General features: G+C 42.8%; 1 protein-coding gene across 11 annotated transcripts; it reads right to left on the reverse strand.

Moving 5' to 3' along the window:
- Positions 1–1,833: 1,833 nt before the first annotated feature.
- Positions 1,834–13,937, reverse strand: LOC139063311 (membrane cofactor protein-like). 11 transcript variants are annotated; one of them, XM_070544807.1, is made up of 13 exons: positions 13,811–13,937; positions 13,088–13,167; positions 12,797–12,985; positions 12,093–12,195; positions 10,568–10,641; positions 10,318–10,497; positions 10,037–10,216; positions 9,877–9,936; positions 9,545–9,571; positions 9,425–9,466; positions 7,269–7,347; positions 3,821–3,875; positions 2,015–2,778 (listed from the first exon to the last, which is right to left on the reverse strand). In XM_070544807.1, the coding sequence occupies exons 2-13, from the start codon at positions 13,143–13,145 to the stop codon at positions 2,776–2,778; spliced, it is 1,050 nt and encodes a 349-aa protein (XP_070400908.1). In that variant the 5' UTR covers positions 13,146–13,167; positions 13,811–13,937; the 3' UTR covers positions 2,015–2,775. The 11 variants fall into 11 exon arrangements, 9 of the variants coding, with proteins under 9 accessions (XP_070400909.1, XP_070400911.1, XP_070400912.1 ...); XM_070544803.1 differs by having other exon boundaries at positions 2,546–2,778; positions 3,821–3,905; XM_070544804.1 differs by having other exon boundaries at positions 2,546–2,778; positions 3,821–3,905; positions 13,816–13,880.

The following is a 13,937-nucleotide window of genomic DNA, read 5'->3' on the forward strand; positions in this document are numbered from 1 at the left end:
GTTTGTTGGAGCAATTCTATCGGTGTGACAGAACAGCTTAGTGGAGGCTTCGAGCGGCCGCCTCGATCCTCTGGGACTCTCGTGCCACGGAGAGATTTTGGTGAGCTTCAAACTGAACTTGAACTGAGGAGTTTTGGTTTTATTAAACCCCAGGACACGCCCCCTCAGAGATAGAAAGCTTGTTGTTGTGAAGCAGACATGTGAGGTGCAGTTACCTTTAACCCTGATGTCTGTGCCCTGCATGGTGTGTGTAAGTGAACATGACCTTCTGTTACTGATCAACATTACTGATTATCATAAATAATTATTAACCAAAGAATAAGAATTCATTTCAGTAATTAAATACATTTATAATGAACCATGATGATTATTTATGAACCTTGTAATAGACAGTGAAAGGTTTATTAAAAATGATTCTTTTAAATCTTGAAGTGTCCTTCACCTTGTGGATGGAACAGAGTCAGATAAAAGGCAGTCAGATTAAAGATGGTTTACAGCAGACTTTGTGTCTCCTGTGATGGATGATCTGTGAATAGAAGTACAGCTTGACCCAGCTCGACCTAGCTGGGGAAGTGTGACCTTTGGGTCACAAATGAGACCATTTGTGTCGCTACACTGAGATGCTCCATTTTTCCACAGAAAAACATATTTGTCCCGTCAACACAAATTTAGACTAATTCCAATGGAAATTCAAATTTCCCAGCTTCCACCCAGCATTCAAACGCACCATGTACGCACAAATCAGTCAGGTGGGAAAACAGTCTCAAAGGGATTTTTGTACTTGTAAACTGATCTGTGTGTAATGTAGTTTTGTCCGTGTTTACCAGGTGATTTGTGTGTGTGGGAGCTGAAAATACACACGAAAATGTAAACACAAGTAACAATTCAAGAGTTACACACACACAAATTTAGGTACACATGTACAAATCTAGACACACACACACACAGACCTTTTGAGACGTTTTTCTCCCCATACCTTGCAGCAAGGTCTGGGCTCCCACCCCCCAGCCTGGGGTCTTTCTGCATGGAGTTTGCATTTTCTCCCTGTTCATGAATGGGTTCTCTGTCAGGTTGATTGGTCTTTCTAAATTAACCTTAGGTGTGTGTGCATGGTTGTATGTCCTGTGTATTTCTGTGTTGCCCTGATATGGACTGGCAATCTGTCCAGGGTGTACCCCACCTGCTTGCCCAGAGACTGCAAGGCACCAGCCCCCCCGAGACCCTATGTGGATAAGCGGGTATGGAAGGTGGATGTGTCCATCCATCGATTTTCATCTGCTTTTCCAGAGTTGGGTTGTGGGGGCAGCAGCCTAAGCTGGACCTTGTCCCTGATCTGGAGAAGGCATTCTACCATGTTCCGATTTAGGATCATGGTGTCAGATTTAGAGGAGCTGATTCTCATTCCAGCTGATTCACACTCAGCTACAAACCGCTCCAGCGAAAGCAAACAGGACCACATCATCTGCACAAAGCAGAGACCTGATCCTCAGGCCACCAAAACTCCCTCAACACCTTGGCTGCGTCTACAAATCCTGTCCATAAAAGACAGTGGAACTTCCCCTGATGTTTGCATGATATTGAAAAGCCGCATTAACCAACACAGCCCCACAACATCCAGAGCCTTCAGGAACTCCAGATCTCATCCACAACCAGGGCCTTCCCACTGAAGATGTGCTGGTGGGACTGAGGTGGTCTTCAAAGCACTCTCTGTTGTTTACTTGAAGACGGACATATTTTTTCAGAAACCATAAACATTTAATTTATGAATACATAGTTTAAAATACACTGAACTCAGTTGATTTTGTCAAAGTTGTTTAATTACAAAAGAAGATCTATAGTTTCATCTTTGTTTCTTTAATAATTTAAGCAAGTGCAAGCCCACAGGTCTATTACAAAAGTCAATACTTTAATCCTAATACTTGTTACCTGAAAAAGTCGTTTCACTTCTGAACAGCAGAAATATCACCACATTGTTGTAAAGTAGAAATAAATTCATTGCATTTCCAACCATGAATAGAAAAACAACATTTACTGGTGTTTATGCTGTGGAACTTAATGGGTTAGAGCACAAATCCACATCAGGCGAAGCTAACATTTTACTTTTTGGCCATCGGTGACTCATTCCTCACCAGGACTCAGTGAGTGGGTCTTTTCTATGCAATCAGAAAACAAAAACACACAGCAGAGTAAAGCTATTGGCTCTCTGCATTAAGGCATGTAAATACACAACTCTTTTAGGCATTATTCAGTTTCTTTTCTAGCTGTAGACCTTCAGGACGGATCCCCTTTGGGTCAAACAAAACCTGCAGCACAAGCTGCTTAATTTAGCCATTTGGTAAAAAGTAAAATAATTTCAAAATGTTTTAATCAGATTTTTTTTCCACAGCTACACAACAGGACTCGTTCTTTGACTGTTTAATTTGTGCAAGAGGGCCGGATGAGCGGTGTTTTAGTGCAAATATTTCTAATCAATGTGGAGTTTGAAAAGGAACCAGAAAATGAAGTCAGGGAACAGGACGTGGATATGAGACGCATTTTCTAAGCCACGTGCAGATATGAACAAGTCAGACAAGCTGCTTAAAAGCTCCATGTGAGAGTAAATTTCATTCTGATGAAGTCTGACTCAAAAAGTGTCCGCCCGAATCCAAGCGTCCGAGGTGGGGAGTGGGGGGTGTCATCTCCAGCATGTACATTCACAGGTTGGTTGGAGAACCTTCATCATCTTAGGAGGATCCATTTACACCAAGTAGAGTTGGACCAACAGGACTGCTATGTTTACTGTGGAGAAAGCACAACCCTGTCATTGGTTTGGGGGGGGGGGGGGGGGGGCGCTGCGGGCTGCACAACGTGGCCAGATGAATTCTTAAACAGGACAGAGAGAAGCTAGGGTGATAGAAGAGGGCCGGAAAAACCCAAACCTGATAAATGACACATAAGTGAGCAGCCACAACATTAAAACCACTGAAAAAGGTCGAAACCAAACCGACTGCTGAAATCAGGCGTTCTGCTGGGAAATGAGAACTGTACATTTAGTTAAAAGGAGACATATGACACCTTTTATAACAGTTTCCACAAAACACAACACAATCTCACTTGCTCCGTCTTCGACAGTTTCAGTACTCAGCCATTTCTGGGCTCTGTCACTTAAAGGCCAACAGGCTGCTGCTGGCCACGCCCACCCACTCCTGATTGGGTGCTATGAGGGGAGGAGCTCAGAGAGGGGCTAGAGCTACTGCTTCTTCACAACCAGAAGCCTCCCTATGCGTAACAGGTGGTTAGGGTAGAGGTGTTTCATGCTAATCTTCCCTACTGTGACATCATAAAAAGGGACTTTTTGAAACGGCTCATAGAAAGCATGATTCCCGAGACCAAATCTGACAGAAAACAGATGGACGGCTTGAATTCCCTTAGGGATGTTTTATGGAGACAGCAGAGACCCACATGGCAGCACAGGGGGAGGGAAAAACTCCCAATTGAGTTTAAACTCCTTTCAACTAAGTTTTAAACAATCAGCACAGTTGTTCAGTAATCTTTGAAAGCTGCACAGGGGTGCACCAGTTCCTGTTAAAACTGGAAAAAAAGAACAGAAAGTTGACCAAGCCCCAGAACTCTCCACAATGACACATCACCCCACAGGACACATCCATGGTTAGCCAGCCTGCTGCTCTCACATGCCGACAGCTGGTTTAAATACTGTGGCTGATCTGTACATAAATTACTTTTGGGAGAAGTAAAAACAAAAGTAAGCTGAAACATCATCACATCATTAATGTTTCCAATTTTAGAGCAGTACACTTGGCTGCCATCTCATTTTTCTTACCGAGAGCGCTACAGCCTCTTCATCTTTTGCAGCATCTTTGTCTCTCTGGGCGGCGCTGTAACCCACCAATGGCCAGTCAACATTACTGCTCACGTGCGACAAGGCAGACGAAGCAACAGGAGTTCAACCCATCATGACCTCAGGCAGCAAACGTGCACCCCAGGTCTAAATGGGCTAAACTGGTTCAGCAGGCCTACGTGACACCAGCACACCTCCACCAACACAATCTCTGCCTGCAGCTGTCCATCAACCTTTCACCAATCTTTGATGTAATGCTTTGTGCAGATGGTGTGGTCCCATTGGCTTCATCAGATCCAGATCTCCTGCTTTTGCTGGGGCGGTTCGCAGCTGAGTGTGAAGCTGCAGGGATAAGAATCAGCTCCTCTAAATCCTAGACCACGGTCTTGAGTCAAAGAAGGGTAGAACACCTTTTCCAGGTCAGGAACAAGGTCCTGCCTCAAGAGGAGGAGTTTAAGTATCTCGGGGTCTTGTTAACGAGCGAGGGAAAGATGGAGCGTGAGATCGATAGGCGGATTGGTGCTGCATCTACAGTGATGCGGGCGTTGTACCGATCTGTCGTAGTGAAGAGAGAGCTGAGCCACAAGGCAAAGCTCTCGATTTACCGGCCGATATGGCCACGAGCTTTGGGTAGTGACTGAAAATTTTAGATCACGGATACAAGCGGCCAAACTGAGTTTTCTCTGCAGGGTGTCTGGGCTCTCCCTTACAGAAAGGATGAGACGCTCAAACATTCGGGAGGGGCTCGGAGTAGACCAGCTGCTCCTCCAAATTATGAGGGGCCAGTTGAGGCGGCCCAGGCATCTAGTTGAGACGCCTCCTGGACGCCTCTCGGTGAGGTCTTCCGGGCACGTCCAACCAGGGGGACACTTAAAGGAAGACCCAGGAAACGCCGGAGGACCTATGTCGTTGGCTGGCCAGCGAACGCATAAGGATTACCCTGGAGGATCTGGCCCAAGTGGCTGGGGAGAGGGAAGTCTGGATGCCCCTGCAACCCGGCCCTGGATAAGCAGACGAAAAAGGATGGATGGACGGATGGATAAAATGCTGATGAAAAGGAAAAAAAAAACTTGGACAAAAATATGAGACGCAAAAAATAATAAATAAATAACTACTAAAAAAATATGTCAAAACAAAGTGAGGAGACGAATATCACTGTGCTTGTAATAATTAGGGATGCACCGATACCACTTTTTTCCAAACCGATACGATACCGATACTTGGATCTGAGTACTCGCCGATACCGATTACTGATACCGACACTTTCACCACACAAAAAAATGCAATGATTTGGAATACAGATTTGATTTTCTTCTCTGCTTTCAACAGGAAGAGACTGTGAGGTAGATAAAAAGTAAAATATATGAAAGGAAATCATCACAAAACTAAAATATTAGATGAACAGAAATGACAAGTTACAGTGAAGCCATTTTCAAGCAACTGCATTGGTATCGGTTCCTGGTATCGGTTAACTTTTACAGATACTGGTATTAGCATTGGTATCGGCACCGATACGGATACCAGTATCGGTGCATCCCTAGTAATAATACCGGATTTGTTCCGGTTATTATTATATCTGAGGATTATGATGCCGTTTAGCTCAGATCTTTTCTCTTTTGACTGACTATTCACTTTGATGGATATAACTGATTTTGACGTCACAGGGTCATTGATGTAACAGTGTAGGTGTTTGTTTAAACGGAGGGTCATCAATTTTATTTTACATTTTAGAGAGGTGAAGAATGACCTCTTTGATCGCCCTCCTGTTATCTGTAACTTCCTGAGACAAGATGAAGGTCCAACAATCTGTTGATTAGGTCACCCCGGTCAGCTGGTTCTGAAGAATTGTGTGTGTGGGTTTATCTCTAACTTCTGGGTGTGCCTTCCTAAATAAAAGGAGCTCCAAGGCTTTGCCTGAGTGTGAGAGCAAACAGACCTCCGTCTCTGGTGTGTATCTGATTTCTCTCACCCTTTGCAAAGTATTTGTTGTTGTTTGTTGTTGGCAGGATTACAATTTACCAAATTATCAATCTAATCCCTCTGTGTGTGTTCTGAACTTTCTTTGAGGTAATATGGGAGTAATATCAAAATTACCCAACACACTTATTAGTGTTAGAGACAATTAGTCACTAGGTTTACAGCTAAAGACGTGGTTCACTAAAAAAAACACGTAATGATTGGTCACCGAGTTTTTCCTGCAGGCTCAACATGAAAATAGTCTCCTACACCTAACTGCTGCATTAGCTTCTAGACGGTGAATCACTAGGATAAGAAATGCCTGACAGATCTACGTCACACTAACGCTTAGCATTCATGGACTCGCCCATCTTGACCTGCAACGAAGAACGCCGTTGTTGGTTTAATGTCCAGGAAACAGCAGAAAACGTCTCGGCTAGTGGAAGCTAACTGCTAGCATTAGCAACTTCATCAAACAGACTCCTTCAGGCTTGAGTTATTTGTCGAGATAAAACATCAACGTTGCAAAGCCAACAGAGTCGGTGGCAGAGTTGTGTTGTTATCCAATCAGAGATGATCCTTCCGTTTGGAGCTCATCTCTGATCTGGCTCTCTCCTAGTTCCTGAAACAGGAACACCGGAGCTTTTGTCCCCAGAGGAGGACTTACAAGGCACGGACTCCTAGTAGAGACCACTGCAAATGTATTGGTTAAATGAGTGAACCACACCTTTAACCACAATGAGTTATGAGGATTAGGGAGGGGGGTGAAGACGGTTATGGTGCTAGTTTTTTTGGTGGATTAGGATCACCAGCTCACCTTCTCCTTTGTTCTTCCGTCTCAAAAGACACACACACACAGCAGACAGCTGGTGACTAGAATCTACTGAAGGATAAAAATTACAAAATCACCTACTTTAATACAATCCATGTATAAAATCTGTTTTATTGGAAGAGAGTTGAGTTAACTGAATGGGACACGCATGGTCAGAGTCATTGGTTTAGTCTCTGCAGCGGAACAGCTGACGGTCCATGCATCAGCCCCAAAGTTCAATAGGATCAAAACGATTAAGTCTGATAGAGCATCACTAAAATAATTCACTGCAACAAGGTTAGTGCTGCACGATTTTTTTCACTAATCGCTGCATTGGGTTGACGTGTGTTTAGATTAGTTCTGGGTCAAACCCTGATGGGACAGCTGAAGGAGAGCTCTGTGCAATAACAGCTCACTATGGGAGAGTGCTTTCTTCATAACATACACCACACTCATCATAATACAGATGCAAGAAAACCTCGCAAAGGTGCAAACCATCAACACGCTACAGGCAGGAAAACTCAGACAGGAAGCAAACGCACACATTCACATGGTTAGAAGCTGGGCTGAGGAAAACACATCAGTAAAAACTGGAGAAGCAACTCATAACACAAATAAGGCCAAGTCAGGGGTTAGTCTGCAAAGCTATAAGAAACCATTTACCCTTTTTTCTTCCAGAGGAACGATGGAAATCCAGTGCAATAGGATATAACACCGGCCACAACCACCAATACAGCAACAACTTTAATGAAAGAAACATCCAGATAAATAAAATTAAATTAAATTAAAGTCAGGCTGGCATAAACAGGGAGTGTCATAGACCTGAAAACATCCTGATGTTTAACCCTGTATCCCTCTGGGGAATCTGTGCTTCTCTTTCACGCTGACTAAACCATTTACAGCCCATTATAGGAAGCCTAAGTCACGCCCATCTGCTTCCAGACCATGGGCTTCCGGAAGAACAAAAACATGAACGCAAGTCAATGGGGCTAAAAACTCTGGGTTCTAATTAGGTTGTCACAATACTAAAATTTCAAACTCGATTCGATACTGGGGGGGGGGGGGGGGGGGAACTCGATACTCGATTTCGATACTATTTAAAAACACCAATTTATTGAACAAGTTTATTCAAAAAATAAAATTCCTCAATTTATATTGCAAAAAATAAATGTTAAGAATTAAGTGTGTAAAGTGCTTAAAGAGCAAGTCACCCCCAAATCAACTTTTTTTTGGCTGATAAACTAAATAAACGAGTGTCTAATCGTGCTGCAGACACGTGTCGTCAATAATTTGGCACTTCAGTGCATCTTAGTTAAAATTTAAATATTCTGCCTAAAACTGGCAGTGTTGTGCTGATGTCAGGTAAAAACTCTGCACTGTATTTTAATTTAAATCTGCCACCGCTATTGGCCAAGAGGTATGCTATGATGTAAACTGGTACATTATGATGTCACAATGCTGTTGTGAGCCTGTGCGTGTGTGTATTTGTTAGCAGCTCCGCCTTCTCGGTCTGTCAGGCAACAGCATGTGTTGCATTTTTCAAACATGAAGTGGGAGTGGAGTTAGACTCTGGTAGGGGGTGACTTGCTCTTTAAACCTTTCAAGTATCAGCATTTTTTTAAACGTGCATACCAAAACTGGCGAAAGTTAACACTTTAAATCATGAATTGTCTCACTATATGTACACCATTTGCAGAGTGATGTTTTGCTGCTTAAACTCTGTTTAAGGTGCATTTTTGTCATAAGATGTAATGCCGTATGTTTTGTTCTGTACTTTTGAACAACTCTGTTGGTCAATAAAGGGAGAAAACGAATTTCTCCACAGTAGGACAAAGGTACATCTACCGGTAATCTTAATAAAAACAGACTGGCGCACGGCAGTGACGTCATTAAAAGCGCCGGTTAATTAGCCGCGGCTAGTCTGTTCACACCTAGAAATCCCAGACCCGCTCCAAACAAACAGGGGAATCACGTTAATGATTCCTAACAAAACCTTTCGACATGAAGATGTTTTGGTGCAGATAATGTCTTATTTCGAGGCTGCACCACGGCTGCCCCGTCCGCACCCGTTATATGGATATACACTGATGGCGATTCGCCGATGGATCTACGGTAAATACCCCGGGGAATCCAAGTAGCACCAAAGTTGTCAGCGTGAGTAAACAAACGTACTGCATGCTAGAAATTAAGTCCGGGTTGCAATAAACGGGAGTTTCCTTTAAGCACGTAAGCGTGAATATACAACTACGTGTCGGACTTGGTATGCTAATTAAGTTGGGCTGTGAAGCGCCTCCCAAATTCGCTGTTTATGTTTTTGTTTATTTATTTGGCAGACAAAACTTGGATCGGAGACAACTCGCGTGGGAAATTGCAATGTAGCCATGCGGCGTCTTCTTCTTCTGTTTGTCTGGGAGACGGAGGCTGCTTTACGGCATCTGGCTGTCGTGCGTGTCGGTGTACTTGAAGAAGGCTGTGTATAATAGACCATAATATCGATACCACAGGGATGGAATATCTAATTTAGATACCACTTTTAGCATCGATTTATATCTAGGTATCGATTTTTTTGACAACACTAGTTCTAATCCCGTTTCTTATGTGCTCTAGATTTCACATATGACGTCTGAATGACTAAGGTGCATTCTGATTAGGGCTGCACAATATATCGCAAATATATCGTTATCGCGATATCAGCATGCGCAATATGCATATCGTAAAGAACAGATAAATATCGCAATTAATGGTCAGCTCTAATGTTTGCTACACAACTTACACATTTTTTATTGCTTCGCTTTGCAAAACCATAAAATAAAACTTACCAACCACTCCAATAATCCAGGGTTTGGTTTGATGCGCATCACCTGTGGAAAAGAAACAAAAGGAGTGGCAGGAGAAGGAGCAGAGCAGGAATAAATCTGAATTACTAGATTATTATTTACCAGAGGGGTCTTTTGGGTCGGTGGTAACTGAAACAAAAGATAAAAGATAAAAACAACATCTCCATATACATGCATCACATTTCACTGACTACACTCCAACAGGGTTTTTATGAGTCACTGAGAATTAATCCCAACAAATTCCAAAGAGGTTAAATTCTCCTCGGGGTCTTAATACTTCATATGGATAAAACAGGTGGGAATGCATGTGACTGCTCGGTCCAGAGGATCAATATCAGAGAACGAAACCATTAGGATCGGCTGAAAAACGTTATGTTGCAACGGCAGTTCGTTTGATTTGAACAGGCGTGTTATAATCCAGACACACACTGTACCTGATGGTTTCTTTGTGGTGGTGGTAGTGGTGGTGGGCCTGGAGGTTGCTGGTGTTTTTTCTATTAAAATGTAAAAGGCATAGAACACATGGAACATAAGTTCTCCATCAGACCTCTAGAACAAACACATTCTGAGCATGTGCGTGCCGCTGCTGCTCACTGATGCACTGTGGGATTCCAGGTGACCACTGGCTGGTAATGTTACACGTTATGGTAGATGCTCCCTTCATCTCAAATCCAGGTAAACATCTGTACGTGATTGAAGCAGAGAATCTATGTGGAGGCCGAGAACCTTCAACAAACTCAGCATTGGGAATGGTAGGATTTTTACAATCAACCCCTGCAAAAAAAAAATACATAAAATTATAACAATGTCTAAAAATAAACCTTTGTTATTGCAAATATGAGTGGATTTGGAAGATGAAACACAAAAACACTTACAGACACAGGTTGGAGGACCTGGCTGGAAGTTTCCATCTTCAGAACATGTGAGTAGTGGCGCTCCATTGAGAGCGTTATCATTTAAACAAGTGTAGCGCACAACGTCTCTAAATGTGTATTGCTCTTTTAGTGGATCATAGGTGCCATTTGTAATTGTTTTAGGTGTGTCACATGTCGTCACTGCAAAGGAGAACATCCTCTGTTAGACTACATTTCTAATAAAATGAGGGAACACCCAAAAACCACCAACCTTCACACACAGGAGGCCTGCCAGTCCACCCTTGATCGTCACATCTGCTTTCTGCTTGACCAACCAAATTATAACTAAGTAGTGGGATTATAAAAAAAGAGCAAAAAAGTTTAACTAGGCAACTTTATTTCAAATAACACTGAAGGGCAAGTTAGCTTAGAAAAGAAATAAAGTCCATAATCTGCTTGGTTCATGAACACATCACAATCCAGCTACACTGGGTACAGAAAGTTTTCAGACCCCCGTCAATTTTTCATGGTTATACCGTCTGCAGCCATTTGCTAAAACCAAGTTAATTATTTTCTTCCCCTCATTAATGTACCCCACATTGACAGGAAAAACACAGAATTGTAGAAATTTCTGCAGATTAATTTAATAAAAAAAACTGAAATAGCACACGGTATTAAGTACTCTGACCCTTTGTTCATTATTTAGTAGAAACACCTTTTTGAGCTAAAACAGGCACGAGTCTTCTTGGTAAAGATGCAACAAGTTCCTTACACCTGGATTTGGGAATTCGCTGCCATTCCTCCTTGCAGATCCTCTCCAGATGAACGTTGGCGAAGAAACTTTTAGGTCTCTCCAGAGATGCTCACTGGGGTTTAAGTCAGAGCTCTGGCTGGACTAAAGAACAGTAGCAGAGTTGCTGTCAAGCCACTCCATTATTTTAGCTGTGTGCTTGGGGTCATTGTCATGTTGGAAGTTAAACCTTCGGCCAAGTCTGAGGTCCTGAGCACTCTGGAGAAGGTTCTTGTCAAGATATCCTCGTACTTGGCCGCATTCATTGTTCCCTCGATCGCAACCAGACATCCTGTCCCTGAAGCTGAAAAACACACCCCATCACCTGGTTTTCTCCACACATACCGCCACTAAGTTCCATCTTGGTCTCATCTCACCAGAGAATCTTATCTCGGGGTCCTTCAGGTGTCTTTTAACAAACTCCGTGCATGCTTTCGTGTGTCTTGCACTGAGGAGGGGCTTCCAACGGGCCGCTCCGCCATAAAGCCCTGACTGGTGGAGGGCTGCAGTGACGGCTGACTTTCTACAACCTGACTGCATCTCTGGAGCTCAGCCACAGTGATCTTTGGGTTCTTCTCCCCTGGTAGCTCAGTTTGGCTGGACGGCCTGCTATAGGAAGGGTTCTGGTCATCTCAAACATCTTCCATTAAAGGTTTATGGAGGCCACTGTGCTCTAATCAGTATAATCAAGCACAGCTGGACTCCAGTAAAGGTGTAGGACCATCTCAACAATGATCAGAAGAAATGGAAACACCCGAGTTAAATATATACAGCAACGGGTCTGAATACTTAGGACGGTGTGATGTATTTTTAAATAAATGTGCAGAAATTTCTGAAATTCTGTGTTTTTTCTGTCAATATGAGGTGCTGTGTGTACATTAATGAGGAAAAAAATGAATTAATTGATTTTAGCAAAGAGCTGCAATATAACAAAGTGAACAAATGAAGAGGGGTCTGAATACTTTCCGTACCCACTGTAGCACTTCCACATTATATTAATACTCACCCTTGGTTACAAATGACTTTAGCCGTGTCACCATACAGAGTGTCTCCCTTAGGGTAATCAACGTTCCCGTTTTCCACTTCAGGATAAGCTCCACAGTTCTTCCCTGGAACCAAAGCTCAGACACTCAGTTACTGGACAATATCATGCATCTAATGTTTGTGAGATACTCTGTTGAACAGGGCAAGTTACCATTAATAAAAGTTTCAATTTTGATATTATAATTATTGCAAGCATGCAGCAAAGCAGTGATGCTAGCGCATGTGGTTCCTACAAGGTTTCCAGGTACAAACACTAATCCAGGCGGGATTTATGGAGTCGTTGGAAGGTGTGCATCCTGTTACATCTGGTATAAATCTGGCTGCATTTCACAGACACTAAATCAGAATAATCAGATGTGGAGGTGGTAGTGTGATGGTCTGGGGCTGCTCTGCCGATTCAGGAACCCGAACCACTTACTGGAACTGATGAAACCATGAATTCTGCAGAACATTCTGAAGGAGAATGTCTGACCTTTGACCAAAACATGCAAACTCTATGCAAAAAGGCTGCCACTGGGTGTTTAATCTGCAACCTTTTAGCTGCTATCATGCAGCCCCTTTCCCTCCATATTCTATTTTATTTGTCCATAATGTTAAAATTTTCTAGATTGCACAGGAACCCGGTGAATCCGGCTACATTTAAATATGCAATTGAATGATATTTACTCTCGCAAACCAGCGACACACGACTCCAAGTCCCAGCAGTACAGGTGATGGATGAAGACCCTCCAGCAGGTGTGTAGCCAGTGTTACAGGAGAAAGAAACTTTGGAGCCATCTGGAAATGTGCTTTGCAGAATGGCATCTCCCTTCAAATTCATGTTAGGCCCTCCAATTGGTTTAGAGCAGTCTTGAGCTAGAACACAAACAAAAAGGAGAAGTGATGAGCAACGTGAGGAGTGGATGTACAGTAATTACAGGCAGGTTAAGTTTGATCTGCTGCCCGGATTGAACTCACCTTGAGCTATAATAGCAAGGCCAAGAAAGCTCAGTAGCAAGAGGGCAGTGACACCCATGGCCGGATCTGACACAGTTAATCTGATGACAACAACAACAAGCTCATTTAGGTTAAGAAGACAGAAAAATGTAGAAAGGAAGATCAGGTGTTCAACTAGAGAAGGTTCGATATAACAAGCAGTTTTCTAGGTTATAATTGGAACATTGCGCCTTTCGGGTTTTGTTTATGTTTGACATCCTGATTTGATTAGCATGCCAACACAAGAAAATGTAGATAACAATTATTATTATTAAGCCACATCATGCCACAGTAGTTGCCTATTGATCCCGTAAGCAAAATAAGCCACGGCGGATAATAAAGACAAACAATTATCACACAAACCCTAACAAAACGAGCAAACTCCCGTGAGCTGTATGCGTCACAGATAAAATAGCTACTGTTAACCCTTAATTACACCCCACTGTAAAACAACAAATGCCGAACGCTCTAACACAGTTTTGTGGGTAGAGAAATCGACTGAAATGGGTTGTCCATAATGTCTGAATATGTTTAACGTGAAATAAGCTTTTAAATTAGACGTAAATATCACTAAGTTCTGTTAGTTAGCTGTAGGTTAGCTAGCGAAATAGCAAATAACTAGTGGTGAGTGATGACTGTTTGGTTTGTTAGCTTCCTTTAAATCTTTCTTGGTTTCATGTAAAAGTGAGATCTGTTCAAACTTACCACACCTCTCAACTACACGCGAAGACTCACTGGTGGTAACCTCCACAGTTAGCTCGCTGCTGCCCGGAAGTGGGTGCGGTCCAAAGAAGTCGCACAGATCGTCGCCAGTAAGGAAAGCCAATGTATC

This window comes from Nothobranchius furzeri, chromosome 15 (genome assembly GCF_043380555.1).
Source record: "Nothobranchius furzeri strain GRZ-AD chromosome 15, NfurGRZ-RIMD1, whole genome shotgun sequence".
NCBI lineage: Eukaryota > Metazoa > Chordata > Actinopteri > Cyprinodontiformes > Nothobranchiidae > Nothobranchius > Nothobranchius furzeri.

What these genes read in the sequence shown, in the direction of transcription:
- LOC139063311 (XM_070544803.1), bottom strand. Translation starts at nt 13,145, where the DNA reads ATGGGTGTCACTGCCCTCTTGCTACTGAGCTTTCTTGGCCTTGCTATT. An exon ending in AGGTCCTCCAACCTGTGTCT is followed by an intron (nt 10,217 to 10,317) that starts GTAAGTGTTTTT and finishes TTTTTTTTGCAG; the next exon opens with GGGTTGATTGTAAAAATCCT. An exon ending in CACCACAAAGAAACCATCAG is followed by an intron (nt 9,572 to 9,876) that starts GTACAGTGTGTG and finishes CTTTTGTTTCAG; the next exon opens with TTACCACCGACCCAAAAGAC.